At 46.0% G+C, this 19,193-nt stretch overlaps 1 protein-coding gene across 3 annotated transcripts in view; it reads left to right on the top strand.

The window, feature by feature from the left end:
- Positions 1 to 19,193, top strand: part of tmcc3 (transmembrane and coiled-coil domain family 3) — a 243,912-nt gene that overhangs the window by 134,969 nt on the left and 89,750 nt on the right. Inside the window, exon 1 of one of the 3 annotated variants that reach the window (XM_072471879.1) lies at positions 9,590 to 9,710. The exons of 1 other annotated variant lie outside the window; for it this stretch is intronic. In XM_072471879.1, the coding sequence (XP_072327980.1) occupies positions 9,690 to 9,710 (21 nt within the window). In that variant the 5' untranslated portion in view covers positions 9,590 to 9,689. Of the gene's footprint in view, positions 1 to 9,589; positions 9,711 to 19,193 lie in introns of those variants that run through there. One more of the 3 variants, XM_072471882.1, reaches the window with a different exon arrangement.

Here is a 19,193-nt window from a genome sequence, read left to right as displayed (position 1 = left end):
TGTCCAATAAAATGCGGCCCGTTATCAGAACTTATCTGAGCTGGTATGCTGTACCGGGGAATGATTTCCCGCATCAGAACTTTAACCACAGGAGCAGCTTTATTATCATCCACAATGACCAAAACATATTTATAACATTGACACCTTTCCAACTCAATGTAATCCATTTGGAGCGTCTCAAAGGGACCACTGGGCAACGGGGTTTGCCCCATACCACAAGGGATACCTTTGCCGGTGTTATATTGCTGACAAATCAAACACCGATTACTGATACTCTGGGCCAGCCCCTGCATTTTAGGGTGCCACCAAGTGTCTAGCAACAAATCACTAGTTCCCCGAGCCCCACAATGAGTTACAAAGTGTACACATTCGATGACCCATAAATCCAGTACATCAGACATACAAGTCTGATGTGCTGGCGTGGTCCATAAAGAGGAAACAGAATCATATGTACAACCTCACTGTTTCCACATTTGTTTATCACTCTCAGGAGCGTCCTCCTGTAACCTTATGACGTCTTGGATGGTTGGCATTGGCTTGTCAGAGGCAGACCTATTAATTGCAGAACGTTTAGTCTGACTTAACATTTTAGGCACCATCACCTGCTGAATTTGCGCGGCTGTCCGCGCTGCACAATCTGCTCCTTCATTACCAACGTCAACTGGGGTCTTACAATTTGTATGGGCAGCGCATTTAATGGTGGAAATCTGCAGGGCATAAGGAGAGCCTGCAGTAGGTCACACGGAAATCTGTGCGGGCATAAGGAGAGCCTGCGCTCTCCTTAACTAAACCCTGGTGGGATATTTCCGTGCCGGCCGAAGTATGGAATCCCCTATTCTCCCAGAGCTGTCCGAAGTCTTGAACTACCCCAAAGGCGTATTGTGAGTCAGTATAAATATTTACCTGGCGATCTGAAGTGCGTACTCTGTTGGGTCTGAATGATCCACTGCCCTCCTTACCATAGGCCCCAGATCCTTGGCATGGTACTGGTCGTGGAACTGACATGTAATATGAGGGCCTACAGAAGCTGACTGTGGCCATAAATGTGGTGGTATTGTTACAAATTCGACTGTACCTTCTTTTCCCGTGACTGTGGCTGTAATCTTGACTGGCCATTCGGTCCCAATTAACGGCCGGTATTTGTCCTCCAACTCCCTGTTCTGTCCGGTTCTGTCATAGGCCAGGGTAACGTGGTGCAGTGAATGTTCAATGTCTAACGTCCACCACTGGGGTGTGATAGAAATATAGCACTGTTGTCTCATCCTCCATGATTGAACCGTTACCCCTTCGTCTCCGCACTCTAGCTGTAGCTGGAAGGTACACAGTAAATCTCGGGCCAACAAGTTACAGTCCAATCCAGTAGTCACTACAAACTGATGATCTGTAGACTTATTCTCATAAGTGACTGTCACAGGTTCAGAAATAGGATACTCACACACCTGTCCTTGGAACCCCGACAAATGCTGGGTGTGTTCGGATAGGGGTAGTCAAAGTTCTGATTGCACCAAAGACATGGCTGCTCCAGTGTTGATTACAAATGGGTAATGTTGATCTCCTATCTGCAGAGAGATAATAGGTTCCCTGTCCGATTGGAGAGTCCTTATGACTAAATTAGCTAGTCAATCTTGTGTTGGGAAAGGGTTTGCCTGGGAGAAGTCAGTGTATCTCGTCTGTCCTCCCCTTGGTGGGTACCCCCTCCTTTGGGTCGGGTAGTCTCCTTCTGCTGCCCATCTTTTAAAGGGGCATTCCTGATGCCAGTGATCTGTACGGCCAAAATTAAAACATGCATTGCTCCCTCTATATCTGCCCCGTCCTCTTTTCCCAGTAGACCAATGGCCCCTCAGAGGGGGCGGCAGTTGTAGAGCATTGGTGCATCCGGTGGGCCATAAAGAGGGGCTGAGGGTCCATTTGGGTGGGTTTGATATCCTCCCCCGTGTTGATCCACCCACCCAAGGTCACAATATTGGGGTACCAGCTGGTAAGCCACTGTATCTGCCGCTGGTTATTGTCTCAGATCATCCTTTTTCATTACATACTCAGTCTTAATCTTTGTAACTGGGCCTCCTTCCTGGCCTACACCCTCCTTCCAATAAAATCTGACTGCCCAGGCCATCTGGGAAGGGTCGTTCTCTGGCCAATTCATGTTATTACATTTCACGGCAGTAGCCACGGAAGGTGGTAGGCAATGCATTAACATAGCACAATATTGAGGGGAATTCTGACCATTTTGGTACAGCAAGTCGCCTGACTACCCACGGTAGATTTTATTAAAATGTTCCAGAAATTCCTCTGGCTCCTCAGTCTTTTTAGGTTTGAGGTCTAAGATAGCTGAGATGTTTATGGGCTTTTGAAATGTGGCATTCAACGCATTCAGGATTTGTGCCCGTCTATCATCGTCCAAAGCATGGGCTTGCTGAAGTGCGGCGTGGCTAGCATAATTCAAGTGGTTGAGATGACTGCGGTACTCTGCTGGGGGTTAAAACCTGCTGGACTAGGGCCCAGAGGTCCCTTGAATCAGCTTGATAAAACTGAGATGGTAGTTCTCAGATAGTCCACGAAAGCAGCAGGAGATTTCTTCCTGTCTGGGATTGCAGCCAGAATAGCCATCATCTCACTGGGTCTCCATGGGAAATAAATGTCTATCGTGGGCTGGGCTGATGCTGTTGCAGCATCAGGGTTGGGTATTTTCCTAATCGGCAACTGTCTCAGAGTCTCACTAGGGGGCGCTTTAACGGATTCCTCTGGCTCTTCAAAGACTTCGACGTCCTTCCCTTCTGATAGGGGGAGCTCCGGCTCCTCAGAACTATTCCCATCCTCTTTCTTTGTTTCCATACTTTTCTGTCCTACCATATCGGTCTTAAGGGATCTAGGTGGTATGCGTAATTGTTTCTGGATAGGATCAGGCCCCTGTCTCATTGTCCGAGATCGGGTCCTAGAGCTAACTGGGCTTGTGGAACAGAGCTCCCCTTCTCTAACGGATGGTGAAGGTGCAGAAATAGGACCCAAACTATCAACCAAAGGGTCTGGAGAGGCTGGCATGATCTGAATCTGGGGAGCAGTGACTGGATATAAATTATGATACCCTGGTGGTTCTGGAATTAGTGCAGACAATGCTACTGGTGCAGTCGGGACTCTACCCGACATGGCCCAATTCTCCAGGTCATCATCTGCCTCTGTAATTGAACTACCTAGCCCATTTTTTTTACTCGGGTCTGCCCCGCTAGGTGTCTCCCTCGCTTTACTTGCGCGTATTTTGAATGCACACTCCTTTTTCATGACCTCCAGAGTTTTCTGGTTCCCCCCTTCACTAATTGGAATCCCCATTTTAAGGGCATTTTCTTGCCAACTTGATAACATGATCTTATCCCTCTCCTCTTGACAATATTGTCTCCATAATCCAATTAACTCTTTTGCTTTCATACTTTGGCTCTTTTTCCAAATTTCACCCTGAATTTTCTTAATGATGTCCAGATCTTTAGTGCCCCCTAGTGGCCATTCGTCACCCAATTTCTTCCTTAAAGCTGCTGACATTTTTCTAAAATCACTCGCTTTATCTGGATAAATATTACATAATATTTGTAATGAACTGCCTGGATCACTCATGTTATCCAAGCAATTCCCCATAATCTCGAACTAGTCCTCAAGACTGCGTTGTTCGCCACTACAGTCCAAGGATACAATTTTAGCTTAATCAACTATAGTTTCCAAAACACTCATGGAACTGAACCGTCTTTTCGACGTCCCATCAATTCCAAAACACACATAGAACTGAACTGTCTTTCCGACGTCCCATCAATTCCAAAACACCCACATGTGGAACCAAACCGTCTTTCCGACGTCCCATCAATTCCAAAACACACACATGTGGAACTAAACCGTCTTTCCGACGTCCCATCAATTCCAAAACACACACACGTGGAACTAAACCGTCTTTCCGACGTCCCATCAATTCCACAATCAACTCAAAACTGAACTATCAATCTTATGATATCCCATCAGTTTTTTTTTTAACCCTCAGTCGCACCTACATCAACTGAATTTTTAATTTTCTAATCCCCAGACTGACCTTTGATTTCGTCGAGACGATCTTTCCGTACCAACCGCGAGTAACCAGACCAATCAGACCGTGAGAAGAGGAGAAAATAAATGTGGTCATTTTCCAGCTACACACATTGTGGGCCCATTTCCACTTTCCTTGTCCAATATCAGTCTAATTCTGATTTCGCAGCTGGCCGGTGACCGTCTGGAGAAATCCCGGGTTTCGGCACCAAGTGACAATATTGAATTCTTTACCTGTCAGTCTGGCCTCAATAAAACTCGAGATGGATTTGTAGATATAGTATTATTTATTTTTATCCAACTTGCAAAGCTGACTCGCTCCACAGAGATTCAGAACACACAAGCGGTCTCCTGGAGCTCCAGAACCGAGTGAGATCGGAGACAAAGAAATGTTTACAAATCTCATTCAAATGGCATCAAGTTTCACATACAAGATTCTCATAGGTCATCCTGTACACCTCCTGACCTGGCCGTATATCCTGATTGGCTCACTTTGCATTCCTTAACCCTTGGCCTCTTGTTACCCACCATACCTTTCCCCATCCTTGCCATGCTTTCTGAATCCCCTTGTCCTTTGTTTGTGAACTCACTACTATCAGACTGGCTCACATCTACATTATTGTAACTAATATTCGAACTAACTATTTTATATCACATTTGTTTGTTCAATTCCTCACACGTGCCTCCATATTAATGCTGCAACTTCCTCCTATACCACCCCCCCAGGACCTTGATCACCCCCTCCCACACTGCCCCTCCCAAACCTACCCCAGGGCTTCAGTGTCCCCATTCCTGTCTCCCGTTCTACCCTCCACCAGACTTTTAAAAAATAAATTTAGAGTACCCAATTATTATTTTACAATTAAGGGGCAATTTAGCGTGGCCAAGCCACGGGGAGAATGCGCAAACTCCACACGGCCATTGACCCAAGGCCGGGATCGAACCTGGGACCTCGGCGCCGTGAGGCAGCAGTGCTAACCATGGCGCCACCGTGCTGCCTATACCAGGCATAACTGAGAGGGTCGGAGGTGTTGCAGCTGCTGCTGCACAGGCAGGCAGGCACCCACCCACGTTGGTTCAGCAAATGTTACGTTAGCTTTTAATTCAGGGGAATTGGAGTGAAGAGTTGTCACGACCCCCTGGGCTAGTGTGCGGTCAATTCCAGCCCCACTTGACCCGGAGTCGCAACACAGGTGGAATTAAATTTGATTTAAAATACCCGAGGTACTTGGCTGATCCCAATAAACTGCAGTCACCAGGTTTGTAACTAACACAAGTAATTTTTTATTATGTACAGTGTTATAATTAAAGACAGAAAATATAGCTGATGATCTAATACCCCATTCCCATACCCCCTCGTCCCCCACCCCTCCCCCACCCCACACACATGCACACACAAACAAACAATACAGATGGAAAAGGGAAAGAAAATATTAATAAAAATAAAAGGGTAAGGATCTTATATAGACTGGAATGATTTCTCGTCAATATATTTCTGAAGTTTAGCTTTTGTTTTGATATTTCTACATTCTAGGCTTGAGATATTTTTTATTCTGGCAAGGTTGTCCACTTTCTCTGCAGACTCAGTTTCACAACAAGTTCACAACAAAGGATGGGCCAGGCACTCACTGCTTTCAGAACAATAAAGCAGTTCTTTCACTTCAGCAAGCAGGAGAGAGATAGTGTTCCTTCCACTTCCAAGGTCTAAACACTTCTCACAGAATCACAGAATACTACAGTGCAGAAGAGGTTTCTTCGGCCTCGAGTCTGCACCTACGCATGAAAAGCCCCTGACCTGCCTACCTAATCCCATTTACCAGCATTTGACCCATAACCTTGAATGTTAGGACGTGCCAAGTGCTCATCCAGGTACTTCCTAAAGGATGTGAGGCAACCCGCCTCTACCACCCACCCAGGCATTGCATTCCAGACCATCACCACTCTCTGGGTAGAAAAGCTTTTCCTCAAATCCCCTCTAAACCTCCTGCCCCTCACCTTGAACCTGTGTCCCCTCGTAACTGACCCTTCAACTAAGAGGAATAGCTGCTCCATATCCACCCTGTCCATGCTCCTCATAATCTTGTACACCTCGATCAGGTCACCCCTCAGTCTTCTCTGTTCCAGCGAAAACAACCCAAGCCCATCCAACCTCTCTTCATAACTTAAATGTTCCATTCCAGGCAACAACCTGGTGAACCACCTCTGCACCCCCTCCAGTGCAATCACATCCTTCCTATAATGTGGTGAGCAGAATTGCACACAGTACTCCAGCTGTGGCCTCATCAAAGTTCTATACAACTTCAACATGACCTCCCTGTTTTTAAAATCTAGGCCTCAGTTAATAAAGTCAAGTGTCCCATGTGCCTTTTTCACCACCCTATTAACCTGACCATCTGCCTTCTGAGATCTATGGACAAACTCCCTTTGTTCCATGGAACTTCCCAGTGTTGTGCCATTCATTGAATACTTCCCTGTCAAATTACTCCTTCCATTTTCACATTCTCCCCGTGTCTGCGTGGGTCTCACCCCCACAACACAAAAATGTGCAAGCTGGGTGGATTGGCCATGCTGAATTGCCCTTTTATTGGAAAAAAAATAATTGGATACTCTAAATGTATTTTTTTTTAATTTTAAAAAAATGACTTCTTCCAAAGTGTATCACCTCACACTTTTCCATCTGCCGCTTTTCTGCCCATTTGGCCATCCCGTCTATATCTTCCTGTAACCCACTGTTAACCACCCAATCTTTGCATCATCCACAAACTTACTGATCCTACCCCCCACTTAGTCATCTATGTTGTTTATATAAATGACAAACAATAGGGGGCCCGGCACAGATCCCTGTGGTACGCCATTGGACACTGGTTTCCAGTCACTAAAGCAGCCGTCTGTCATCATCCTCTGTCTCCTACAGTTAAGCCAATTCTTAATCCACCTGGGCAGCATGGTGGCGCAGTGGTTAGCATTGCTGCCTCACAGCGCCAAGGTCCCAGGTTCTGGGTCACTGTCCATGTGGAGTTTGCACATTCTCCCCGTGTTTGTGTGGGTTTCACCCCCACAACCTAAAGATGTACAGAGTAGTGGATTGGCCATGTTAAATTGCCCCTTAATTGGAATAAAAATGAATTGGGTACTCTAAATTTAAAAATTAAAAATGTTTTTTAAATGTTAATCCACCTTATCAAGTTGCCCTGTATCCCCTGTGCATTTGCCTCCTTGTGGGACCTTGTCAAAGGCTGTAATCCATGTAAATTACATCAGCTGTGCTACCATCATCTACACACCTGGTCACGTTCAAAAAATTCAATAAAATTTGTTAGGCATGACTTCCCGCTGACAAAGCCATGCTGGCTATCCCTGATCAACCCTTGCCTCTCCAAGTGGAGATCGATTCTCTCCTTCAGAATTTTCCTCTCCTTCAGAAGCTTCTGCTCAGTTCTATCAGAAAGCATTAGGCAGGAACCATCGCTGACTGCTGTGAGGCAGAACACTGTCCCATGCCAACCCACCAGTTGTCAGCCAACCAATCCATCCAACTCCCTCCAAACCTGGTTCCTAAGAGCCACTCGATGCCGAGGAGTTTGGCTTCTCCTCTCAAAAAACAAAAGCTGGGAACACTGCCCTGACAAGCAGGCTGCTTCAACCTTGAGTCTTCTGCTTAAAGGCACATTCCAATTATGGGTCCACAGACCAAAAAATAAAATGACATAAAAGAAATGGGAACAAAGTAAATAATCAGGAAGGACTCTTACATATACCTACCCCAGGGCTTCAATCGCCCTACTCCCCTCTCCCGCTGTACACTCCCCCAGACTTAACTGAGTGGATGGGGAAGGGGGGAGGGGGCACTGCTGCTGCTGCCCAGGCAGGCACCCACATTGGTCCGGCAAATGTTACGTTAAAGTAAAGACTACAATCAGACCAGGCTTTAATGAGGCCATGCCTGGAATTTTATGTATTTCATAACGTTCTTAAAGCTGTAGTGCAGCAAAGAAACAAGGGTAAATTGTGGAATAGAGGGGTGGCTGATTCTAATGTGTCGCCATGGAAACTTACTGCTCGGGTTAACAAACGCTGTGAAGGCATGAGCAAGTGCGAACTAGATGTGCAAATGAAACAATGCCTAGAGGAACAATGCACTGGAACAGCGACATGCTGTGCTCTGCAATGAAAGGAGGAAGGAATATTTATAAGTGCCTTTCCCAGCTTCAGGACAGCCCAAAGAACTTTGCAGCTAAGGAAATATATTTAAAGTGTCGTCACCAATGCATGAACAGCCAGATCTCACCAACAACGCTGATATGAATGACCAGATATCCTGCTTAAATGGTGTTAGTTGAAGGATAAATGTTAACCAGGGCTCCTCTATTCTGCTGTAGTATCTTTCATATCCACCAGAGAAGGGTGGGGCCTCAGTTTACCATCTCATGTGAAGGACTTGCACCTCTAACAATGCTGCACTTCCTCAGTACTGGCGTGTAAGACCATAAGATCAGGAGAAATAGGAGCAGGGGTAGGCCATTTGGCCCATCAAATCTGCTCCACTATTCAATAAGATCATGGCAGATGTGATTGTGGCTTCAACTCCACTTTCTTGCTTGTCCCCCTTGACTCAAAACTCAGCCTTGAATACATTCGATGACCCAGCCTCCACTGCCCTCAGGGGGAGAGAATTGCAAACACTAACGGCCTTCTGAGAGAAGAAATTCCTCCTCCTCTCCGTCTTAAATGGGAGTCTCTCATTTTGAAACCGTATCCCCTCAAGAGGGGCAACATCCTCTCAGCATCCACCCTGTTCAAACACCCGTTACGTTTCCATATGATCTCCTTCCATTCTTCTAAACACCAGTAAGTACAGGCTCAACCAGCTCTTGTGACAGCCTGGATTTGGTGCCGACGTGGAGTTCGATTGATCTGGCTCAAAGGTGAAGGGAGCTCACTGAGCTGGGCTGACACAGGAATCAAGAGCTGCTTCTCAGATGAAGAATCAAAGGGCACCATGGCGGGAGTGCTGTCACCTAGAGACAGAGGCCTCAGAGCAGTGTGGGCAGGATAGATGTGTGGCAAATGGAGAGGGAGGGGTAGGAAACAGAAAGAATGGAAGGAAAAACTTATCAAGAAATAGTAGTTAAACATTTTGTCTTTGACACTGAGCTGCTCTAGCCCCCATGGCTAAAAAGGCAGCTTCTCTGTTACACATTACACTTTATTGCTGACCTCAGGGTCAAAGTTGGGAACTGGAAAAGTATTTCATTCTGATCTTTGGATCTCCTTGTGAATGAACAAACATTTTACATTTGTAACGTTCCATGTGGCAATGTTGTGATGACACTTTTAAAGTTATTTGTGTGTACTCTTTACTTTGGCAATGCTTTGCAATCAGATGATCTGTATTATAATGGCAAGTGCTCCACTGTTAGTGTCGGCAATAGGATTTAAAGGAATGGAACCTCGCAATAGGCTGGCATTGAGACTGTCTCAGCCACTGGAAACTTATAAATGATTAAATAAGCGCACCTCCCACAAATACAAGCAATACAAACCTGTTTGCAATCTGGCAGACGTGTTTAAAGCCCTCGTCGCTTCATTCATCAAACTGCTGAGGGACTGACAACAAGGGGCTAATTGTAATGCAGCGCCTAGACAGGTTGGTAAGTGGATTGAACAAAAGTTAAGGAATGTCCAGACCCAGGAGCAAAGGCTAGAGAAGTGACCGAGGGGCCGAGTTGCTCTCTGCATCTAAATCTTTTTTTTCAATGTTTCATTCCTTTCTCAGACTTACAAAGCCCATGTGCAGAGTGGACAGGACGCACCTTCAATCCATCTCCTTGCTGGCTCCAAAAAACAATTCAAATTCAAATTGAATCCAATTCATGGCCCTCATGGGAGACACACTAGATCCAAGCTGACAGGAACAGGCATTACACCTGATCCTACGCTTGATCTTAGTCGAAAGGCGGAGAAGCGACTCTCTGCATCAGAATGGTCAGCCTGTGTCAGACCTCAGAACATTTTGAACCCGCTGACATTAAGTTCTGAAGTTCCGGTAAAGCAGATCGAGATAACTAAATTACAATGTAACCAAATACGTGACTGTGTTCTTTGTTTATTGTTTTTTGAAAAAAGCCCCACCAGAAAGATAACAGAAGCAGGAGAAATCCTGCAGAGCCTCATTTGTTTCTTTAACCTAGAAGCACGGAGATTCCAGTGTGTATTTGCTTTGTGATTATGCACCCCAGAATTCATCTGAACATTGCATTTAGGGGTTCAAAGAATGAGGGGCGGTTTGCAAACGCAGATGCCAACATGCAGCCACTTGTAGCAAAGTGGATCGGAGCAAGAAGAGGTGAAGCACTGGGACCATAATCCTTTGTTGCAGGATACTTGACTGTGAAAACTCCTCAGAGACGAAGGAGGTCACGGCGACCCAAGGCCATGCCTGCTGCCAGTGCTGGTGCTGGTGTGTTAAGATAGGTGCAGCACGAATGATATCTGGAACAATGCTTGATGCTCTGTGTGCCTCAGGACTGAGTGGTTGAGGTCTCCCAGATCCCATTGAATCTCCTGCTCCTCAGACTCTTCCCCTCCATCGCTCTCTGCAGCAAGCGCGAAGTGACGTTTGTTTCTTGTCTTATAAATTGTAAGAAGTTAAAACAGATTTGCTTGTGTGCTTGTGGGTGGAGGCAGGAAATGAATGAAATGGAAATCGCTTATTGTCACAAGTAGGCTTCAAATGAAGTTACTATGAAAAGCCCCTAGTCGCCACATTCCGGCGCCTGTTCGGGGAGGCTGGTAGGGGAATTGAACCGTGCTGCTGGCCTGCCTTGGTCTGCTTTCAAAGCCAGCGATTTAGCCCTGTGCTAAGGAGGAGGGTCTCACATCCAAAGGCACTCAGTACCTGATCAAGAGACCTGGCAGCAGGAATGGAGTTCTCTGCTGAGAGCTATCTACTTGCCCTTTGCTGTTGACCTCACTTCCGTCCCCCCCCCCACACACACACTCCTGTCATAATATACACCAGTATATCATGGTGCAGACACACACACACACACTGATGGACATGCAGTGGGACCAATCAGCACACACAACACCGCAGCCAATCACCAGTGAGAGCACACGCACAAGAAAGACAGGGGACGGGAGAGTTCCCGCTCTTTCTAGTATCAGCCAGCTCGGAGCACAGAGCTCGCAGCCTGCAACACAGACATTCACCATGTGCTGAGTGCATCACCTGGTTAGGACTAGGCAAAGGTCAACAGTTAAAGCTGGTATTGCATTTACCCACAGTTCAAGTATGTTAATATAGTTAAGCTTATAATAAAAAAGAGTTGCACCACTTCCAGTGTTGGTGACCTGTTTGTGATCCAGAACACCCAACACATCAACTCCTTTCCTCACACACTCCCCTTCCCAACCCCAACTGGCAGCTTACCCTCTCCAGGGGTGCTGTTGTTCCATAGAGTGACTGGCCTCTGACAGGCAGTTCTTGGTGGGGCAAGATTTCCACCCTGGCTCCTCACTCTCAGGGATGACTCACTGGTGTCCAGCCCGGATGGCACTTAATTCAGCAAGCCTTCCTGAAAAGCGTCAACGCGAGGCTCTCACCAACTCTGCAGAGGGTGGGAGAGACTCCCGGCGCCTCCATTAAATACCACCCAATGTGTTCAAAAATAAGGAAGTTTATGCCAAACCTTTCTAAAGATCTGGTTTGGCCCAAATTAGAGTATTGCATCCACTTCTGGTCATAACATTTTAGGAAGGTGGTAAGGTTCCTTGAGAAGGTGCGGAGGAGATTTACCAGAATGGTTCCAGGGATGGGGGGGGTTTAACTACCAGGTTGGGTTGGGGAAGCTGGAGCTGTTCTCATTGGAGGGAAGGAGATTGACTTCTCTGCCTCCTCTGAAACCGTCTTCAACATTCCCTGTGGGAGCAGGTTTCACATTCCCACTGCTTTCTGGATAAAGATGTTTCTTCTGATTTCCTGACTTGATTTCTTGGTAACTATCTTATATTGATGGTCTCAAGTTCTGCAGTTCCCCGCAAGTTTTGTTTAATTTGTTCCTAAACCGCTGCAGTCTGTGTGTTGTAGGTACCCCTACATCACTGTCAGGAATCACTTTCTTTTTGTTTACCGTATCAAAACCTTTCATGGTTTTAAAGGCGGCTATTTGATCAACTCTCTGCCTTTTTTACAAGTGAAAATAGACTCATCTTTTCCTGATATGTATAACCTTAGGTCTATATAAATATTTATTGTGCCCTCTTCACCCTCTGGGTATGGTCTGACCAAGATACAATACAAATTTACCGTACTTCCCTACCTTCCAATTCTATGACGCTATGGGCTGAAGGGCCTTTTCTGTGCTGTCTGATTCTATTCCCCTAGAAATAAACCCACAGTGCTTGGTTTTTATGACCTTATTAACCTGCATTGTCACATGTTGGTGATTTGTGTATTTGTACTTTGAGATCCCTTTGCTCCTGTGTCCCATTTAGGTCCCTATTTTCCAAGTGACACGTGACCTCCCTATTTTTCCTTACCAAACTGTCAACATCTCATATTTACCAATATGGAAATTCAATTTGCCAATGATATTCTGTAAGTGTGTTCATGTCTTCTTATTACATGTTGCAGCCAGTCCTGCCTACCCAGATTTGTTAACCGCAAACTTTGAAATTGTGCTTTTGGTTTCATGTTAATCTAAATCGTGGACAGCAGTGGTCCCAGCACTGATCCTTGTTGGATCCCACTTCCCACCTTCTGACATTCTGACTATATGCCCTTTATCCCTACTCTCTGCTTTCTGTCATGTCGTCAGCCTGCGATCCATTCTGCTCCTTCTCCTCTACCTCGGCATTCTCTCTATCAGAAGGCAAATTATCAAAGGCTTTTGGAAATGTAGTTAAATTACCTCTTCAGCATTACCCTCTCCACATTTTCAAAGATTCAGACAGGTTGGTCAAGTAAGACTTTCTCTTTTGAAATCCACATTGACTATTCGGTATTATATTCTTGCTTGTTTTTTTTGTCAGTATGTAACATTAGCTGTCCGCCAGTGTTCTGGTACTAGACCTTTTAAGAATGAATTATTAAATATGTATAATATTGCCTCAGCTATCTTTTCCATAGATTCTTTTTTCAATGCATGTTAACCGCAACTCATTTAATATAAGTGGCCATTGAATGTGCTGTAACATTAGACAAACTTTGCTGCTTTAATAAAATCATTTCAGCTTCCATAATTTAGCTGGCATTGAAGTCGGTGATAAACTCAGTTAATAATATCCTTCTAATTGGGACAAATTAAACCCCTGGCGGTAGCTCAGTGATTAGGAAGTGGGGCGCGGGAGGGGGGAATTGATCCACACAGTCCATGCTGTGAGGTTTGAGTGATGTTCACAGAATCATAGAAACCCTACAGTGCAGAAGGAAGCCATTCGGCCCATCGAGTCTGCACCGACCCTCTGAAAGAGCACCATATCTAGACCCAACCCCCCACCTTATCCCTGTAAACCCACCTAGGGGCAATTTAGCACAGCCAATCCACCTAGATACTGCGGGTTATTGGAATCTACAGTCAGTGTTGGAGAATCTGTGCTGTCCAGTTATGATCCAGCACAAAAAAACAGTCTGTATTAGTTTATCTGTACTTTCGAACATTCAAATCAGGAGTAGAAGTTGGCCATTCAGCCCCTCAAGCCTGGTCCACCTTTCAATAAGATCATAGCTGACCTGAATGTAGCTTCAACTCCACTTTTGGACAAGCACATGATTCTTCTTGATAAATTTATTATTCGGCATCAGAAACTGGAACAGAAAATCCAGGCTGACATTACTGAGAGAGTGCTGTACAGACAAGGTGCTGTCTTCTGGATGAGGTGTTAAACTGAGGTGGATATAAAATTTCCGTGGGGTGGCACGGTGGTGCAGTGGTTAGCACTGCTGCCTCAAGGCGCCGAGATCCCGGGTTCGATCCTGGCCCCGGGTCACTGTCTATGTGGAGTTTGCACAATCTCGCCATGTCTACGTGGGTCTCACCCCCACAACACAAAGATGTGCAGGGTAGGTGGACTGGCCACACTAAATTGGCCCTTAATTGGAAAAAAAAATAATTGGGTACTCTAAAAAACATTTTTTATTACTTTATCAGACTTACAAAGCCAGAACTCAGAGTGTGAACAGGGGCAAACCCCTAATCCAGCTCCTTGCCTGCTCCAAAAACCAATGCAAATTGAATCCAATTCAAAGTCTATACAAGGGAGACATACCAGATCCAGGCATTACACCTGACCTCACGCTCGTCTTAGCCAAAAGGCTGAGAAGCGATTTCAAAATTTATTTTTAAAAATATATTTTAATTTTTTTTTTAATTAAAATTCCCATGGATTTCTCATGAACACTATTGAAAGAAGAGCAGGGGAGTTCTCACCCATCTCCTGGCTAATGTTTATTGCACAATCAATCCCTAAAATAAGCTTCCTAGTCATTTTTTCATGACTGTGGGACCTTGCTGTGTGCAAGTTTTGTTCCCTATATTACAACATAGTTAATATATAATAATCGCTTATTGTCACAAGTAGGCTTCAATGAAGTTACTGTGAAAAGCCCCTAGTCACCACATTCCGGCACCTGTTCGAGGAGGCTAGTACGGGAATTGAACCCGCACTGCTGCCTTGTTCTGCATTACAAGCCAGCTATTTAGCCCACTGCTAAACCAGCCCCTACAATTCAAAAAGATCTTCAATGGCTACAAAACACTTTGGGAAATCCTGAAGTCACAAAAGGTGCTATTTAAATGCAAGTTATTTCCTTTACCCTCCGAAACCTTTTGTGAACTTGTACTAACACCAAATCGCAAATGTTTATAAATGGGACAATGGATTTACAAAAGTGATTTATATAAGGACTTGTGAGAGGAAACCAGAGCACCCGGAGGAAACTCGCGCAGACACAGGGAGAACGTGCAGACTCCGCACAGACAGTGACCCAAACCGGGAATCAACCTGAGACCCTGGCGCTGTGAAGCAACTGTGCTAACTACTGTGCTACCATGCTGCCCGAGAAGTGTGAATTCTGGTTGGTCAGATTTTAATTTTAATAAATACCTTGGAGAAAATTGTGACAAAAATTAAATATTTGGAAAGCGGAACCAGAAAGCGGCAGACAAGAGTCGTGCCAACCCTGACAAACTCGGCACTTGCTCATTTGCCAATATTGGTGTTGATATGTCATGTCATCTGACATTTTGGATTGATGAAAGTCAGATAAACTGATGCGATTTTCTATTTTTTAATTCTGTCTTGTAAGCTTGATGCACTCTGTAAATACCCTAAAGTTGTCCCACTCCAGCTTTCCATCCCATTCCAGCGAATGGGCCTCGCATTTGGATGTTAGGTGGAACAAACAATGGGCGAGATCTTTCGGTTCCGCCAATGACATCAGGCAAACAACGCAAATGGCCAGATACTTTGGCAGGACTGGAAGATCCTGCCAGCAGCCAATGGTGAGCTGCCTCCGCCCTGCGTTTGGTGCCGGGGGGGGGGGGGGGGGCGGAGAATCCAGGCCAATGTGTTTCACACGGCTTTTTTTAAGATGGTAACAGTGTGGCAACGTCACTGACATGGTCACCCTGAGGCCCAGCTATGTGTTGTGGGGACAGGAGTTCTAATCCAGTCTAGCAGCTGGTGAAATTTAAATTTGCTTACTAAATATGGAACATAAAACTAACCTCAACTATCAATAATTGAGGTTCAAACCCTCTGATTCACTTAATGCCCTTCAGGGAAGGAAATCTGCCATCCTTATCCGGTCTGGCCCACATGTGACTCTAGACCCACAGCAATGTGATTGACCCTTAACTGCTCCTCTGAAATAACCGAGCAAGCCACTCGTTTCAAGAGCGGACAACAATACTAACCTTGCCAGTGACCCTCACATCAACATCCACATCCCGTGCAAAAATAGAATCCTTTCCAGATTCACGTTGCCTGATTTAACTCTCATTTCATTCATATTGAATTAAATTTGTTGTTAAAAATCCTCCCCCTTCCATGATTTGCACACGTAATCAAAGCTGACACTTCAGTGTAGTCCTGAGGGAGTGCTGCATTGTTGGGAGTTCCAGACAATCTTATACATCACCTGTTCAAATGGCTGTAAAACCATGGAAATAGTTGAAGAACATTGGTGGGATTTTCCTGCGCGGTGCACCCACACCGGCAGTGTGATTCTCCTTTCCCGCAGCCAGTTTCCCATTGTGGCCACCCCACGCTGTCGGGAAACCCGCGGGTGTGGGTGCGCTGCCGGTGGACCAGACGATCCCACCAACGGAGAATTCCGCTGCTTTTTTTGTCGTGTTGGGTGCTCTGCTACACAGACGAACCAACACGGTTGCGGATGGTACAACTCAGTTTTATTACTAACAATATTTACAATGGTAAACTGGTTACTGTGGTTCGTTCATTACCCTTGAATCTGTGGACCGATCCCTAACACTATCTTGTAGTGGCACTCAGCACATGGTGGATGTCTGAGTGGCTTGCTGTGAGCTCTGTGCCCTGAGCTGTCTCCTGCTGGAATGAGCGGGAAGTGTCGTGTTCCCCGTTTTATAGTGTGTATGCACTTGCCTGTGATTGGCTGTGGTGTTGTGTGTGTATTGATTGGTCCGTTGATCTGTCCATCAGTATGTATGTATGTTTGCGCCATGATGTTTACCTGAATATCATGACATTTAAAAAAATAATTTTAGAGTACCCAATTCATTTTTGTCCAATTAAGGGGCAATTTAGCGTGGCCAATCCACCTACCCTGCACATCTTTGAGTTGTGGGGGCGAAACCCACGCAAACACGGGGAAAATGTGCAAACTCCACACGGACAGTGACCCAGAGCCGGGATCGAACCTGGGACCTCGGCACCGTGAGGCTGCAGGGCTAACCCACTGCGCAACCATGCTGCCCCGTGAATTCCGCTGCTTGAGTTTTCTAGGTGTCCTGATCAATATTCTTCCTCCAAGTAACACCACCAAAAACAGACAAAGTATTCCAATGCTTACCTGGCTGGCCTACCATTTTCCATCCAACATAAACTCGAGCCCATTCAAAACTCTTCTGCATGTGTACTAAATTATACCAACTCTCTTTCTCCTATCACCCCATGTTGCTGACGTACATTGGCATCCACTCTAATTATGAGTCAAAGTTACAATTCTGATACTGGCATTTCAGTTGTTTCATGGCCTTACCCCCTCTCTATCTCTGTAACCTCCATAAGCCCTAAAACGGAGAACTCGGAGATATCTGGGTTCTCCAACGTGGGCCTCTTGCTCATTCCTTGCTCATTCTTGACTTCCTTCACCCACCGTTGCATGGTGGCCCAATCTTCAGCTTCTAGAATCTAAGCTCTGAAATTCCCTTGACCTCTCTACTTCTTCCTCCTCCTATGGACACATAGGGCGTGATTTCTTGGGCCCATTCGACACGCGCGCAAAACCTGTTCTGGCCACTATCTCTCACAAGAGGGCCATAAGGGGATTTGCGCTGGCAGCAGCATGACGTCATACCATTGCGATTCACTATTGGTTGTCGAAATTGAAAACCACTCCGGCGTGCGGAGGTGCCTGGAGGATCCCAGAGTGAGGGCCAAGGCTGGGCAGTGCCTCTTGGCACACTGACAGTGCCAGGGGTCAGTGCCAGAGGCACTGAGAGGGGGCAATGCCAGGGAGCAAATCCTTCCCCATGGGGGAGGCGGGTGGTGTGCAGTGGAAGGGGAGGGGGTGCGCGCTGGAGAACATGCGGGAAGGGGGATGGTAAATGTAATATCCCGCATGTGACCTGCGGGGTGGGAATGCTCGACTACCCCATGCTCCTTGCAGAGTACGAGCTCCCCCGCTAGGGGCGGGGTATCTGAATTACCCAGTGTATACAAGATTGGCCAGTAAGACACCGACCAAGCAGGAACCTAGTAGGGTCTACCGGGGAGTGTACATATATATCATTTGTAAATAAATCTTTGTTCTTATTTTTACTCGGTGGGGACACCCCGTGTCCTTATTAATGGAAGTGTGCCCTCCGATACTTCTGCGGCGGTGGGAGGTTGCCCCGAAGCTTGTGGGGGTGTCCTCCATGGCCATGAGGGGGGCGGGAGGGAAGTATATTTTTAGTCCAGATCGGGGCGCCATCTTTAAAGATGCTGCCTGATCTCTCTGCAGCTGGGTTTGCCGGCTGGATGAGGCCCCGCCTGCCAGAGTGACGGCGCAAAACAGGCTCGCCAGTTTTATTTCTGGCAACGTGTCAGGCGATCTGGACAGAAAGTCTGTCTGTTTCCAGGGAGAAACATGTTGGTTTTCAGTCGGAACGTGACACTTTGCCATTTTTTCAGTAATTTCTGCCCCTAATATCTCCTAATGTTTTCCAGTGTCAAATCTTGTCTAAATACGTTCATTTGAGGCACCTTGGGCCTTGAACTACTTCCAATGTAATATATTAATGCAAGCTGTTGCTATAAATCGGCATTTGCTCGGACATAATAAATCGCTGCGTTAATGCAAACTCCTTTCTCTTTCCATAATAAATAACTGTGGTGCCAAAAGCAAAATAATGAGATTAGCAAAGTACACAACGTTCAGGGAGGGAACCAGTGGGCCTTTACCAGTCAGGTTTGTAGAGTGCCATCTTTTAGAATGCTGGTAATGTCCACACGCTGAGAAGGCAGCAACAATGAAATGAAAACCTGCTTTGAGGTTTGTGCACTGTAAATCAAGTTTCATGGTTCAGCTGTACTCTTGTATACAGCACCTGTTGTTGGTAGAATTCTCTTTGACCCAATTTTCCAATGAATGGACTTGGGATTTAAATGCTGGGTGGTTAAAAGCAAAGTGTTTCACAGAAGGCTTTTTTAAGAAGCACTGAGACAAAATAATATTAGGGGGAGATGTTGATGTGATGGTAATGTCACTAGACTAGTAATCCAGTGAGCCAGCCTGATGCACCCGGGACATGGGTTCAAATCCCACCTGGCAGAGTTTAAGTTCAATGAATTCATGGGCGGAATTCTCCGTCCCGCCAGCCCCGTTTTCCGGAGCGGTGTGCCGCTTCCGGATCCTCCATTCCCGCAGCCGGCCAATGGGATTTCCC

This window comes from Scyliorhinus torazame, chromosome 13, assembly GCF_047496885.1.
Source record: "Scyliorhinus torazame isolate Kashiwa2021f chromosome 13, sScyTor2.1, whole genome shotgun sequence".
In the NCBI taxonomy this organism is placed as follows: domain Eukaryota; kingdom Metazoa; phylum Chordata; class Chondrichthyes; order Carcharhiniformes; family Scyliorhinidae; genus Scyliorhinus; species Scyliorhinus torazame.
This window is presented reverse-complemented; position numbering and strand designations above follow the sequence as displayed.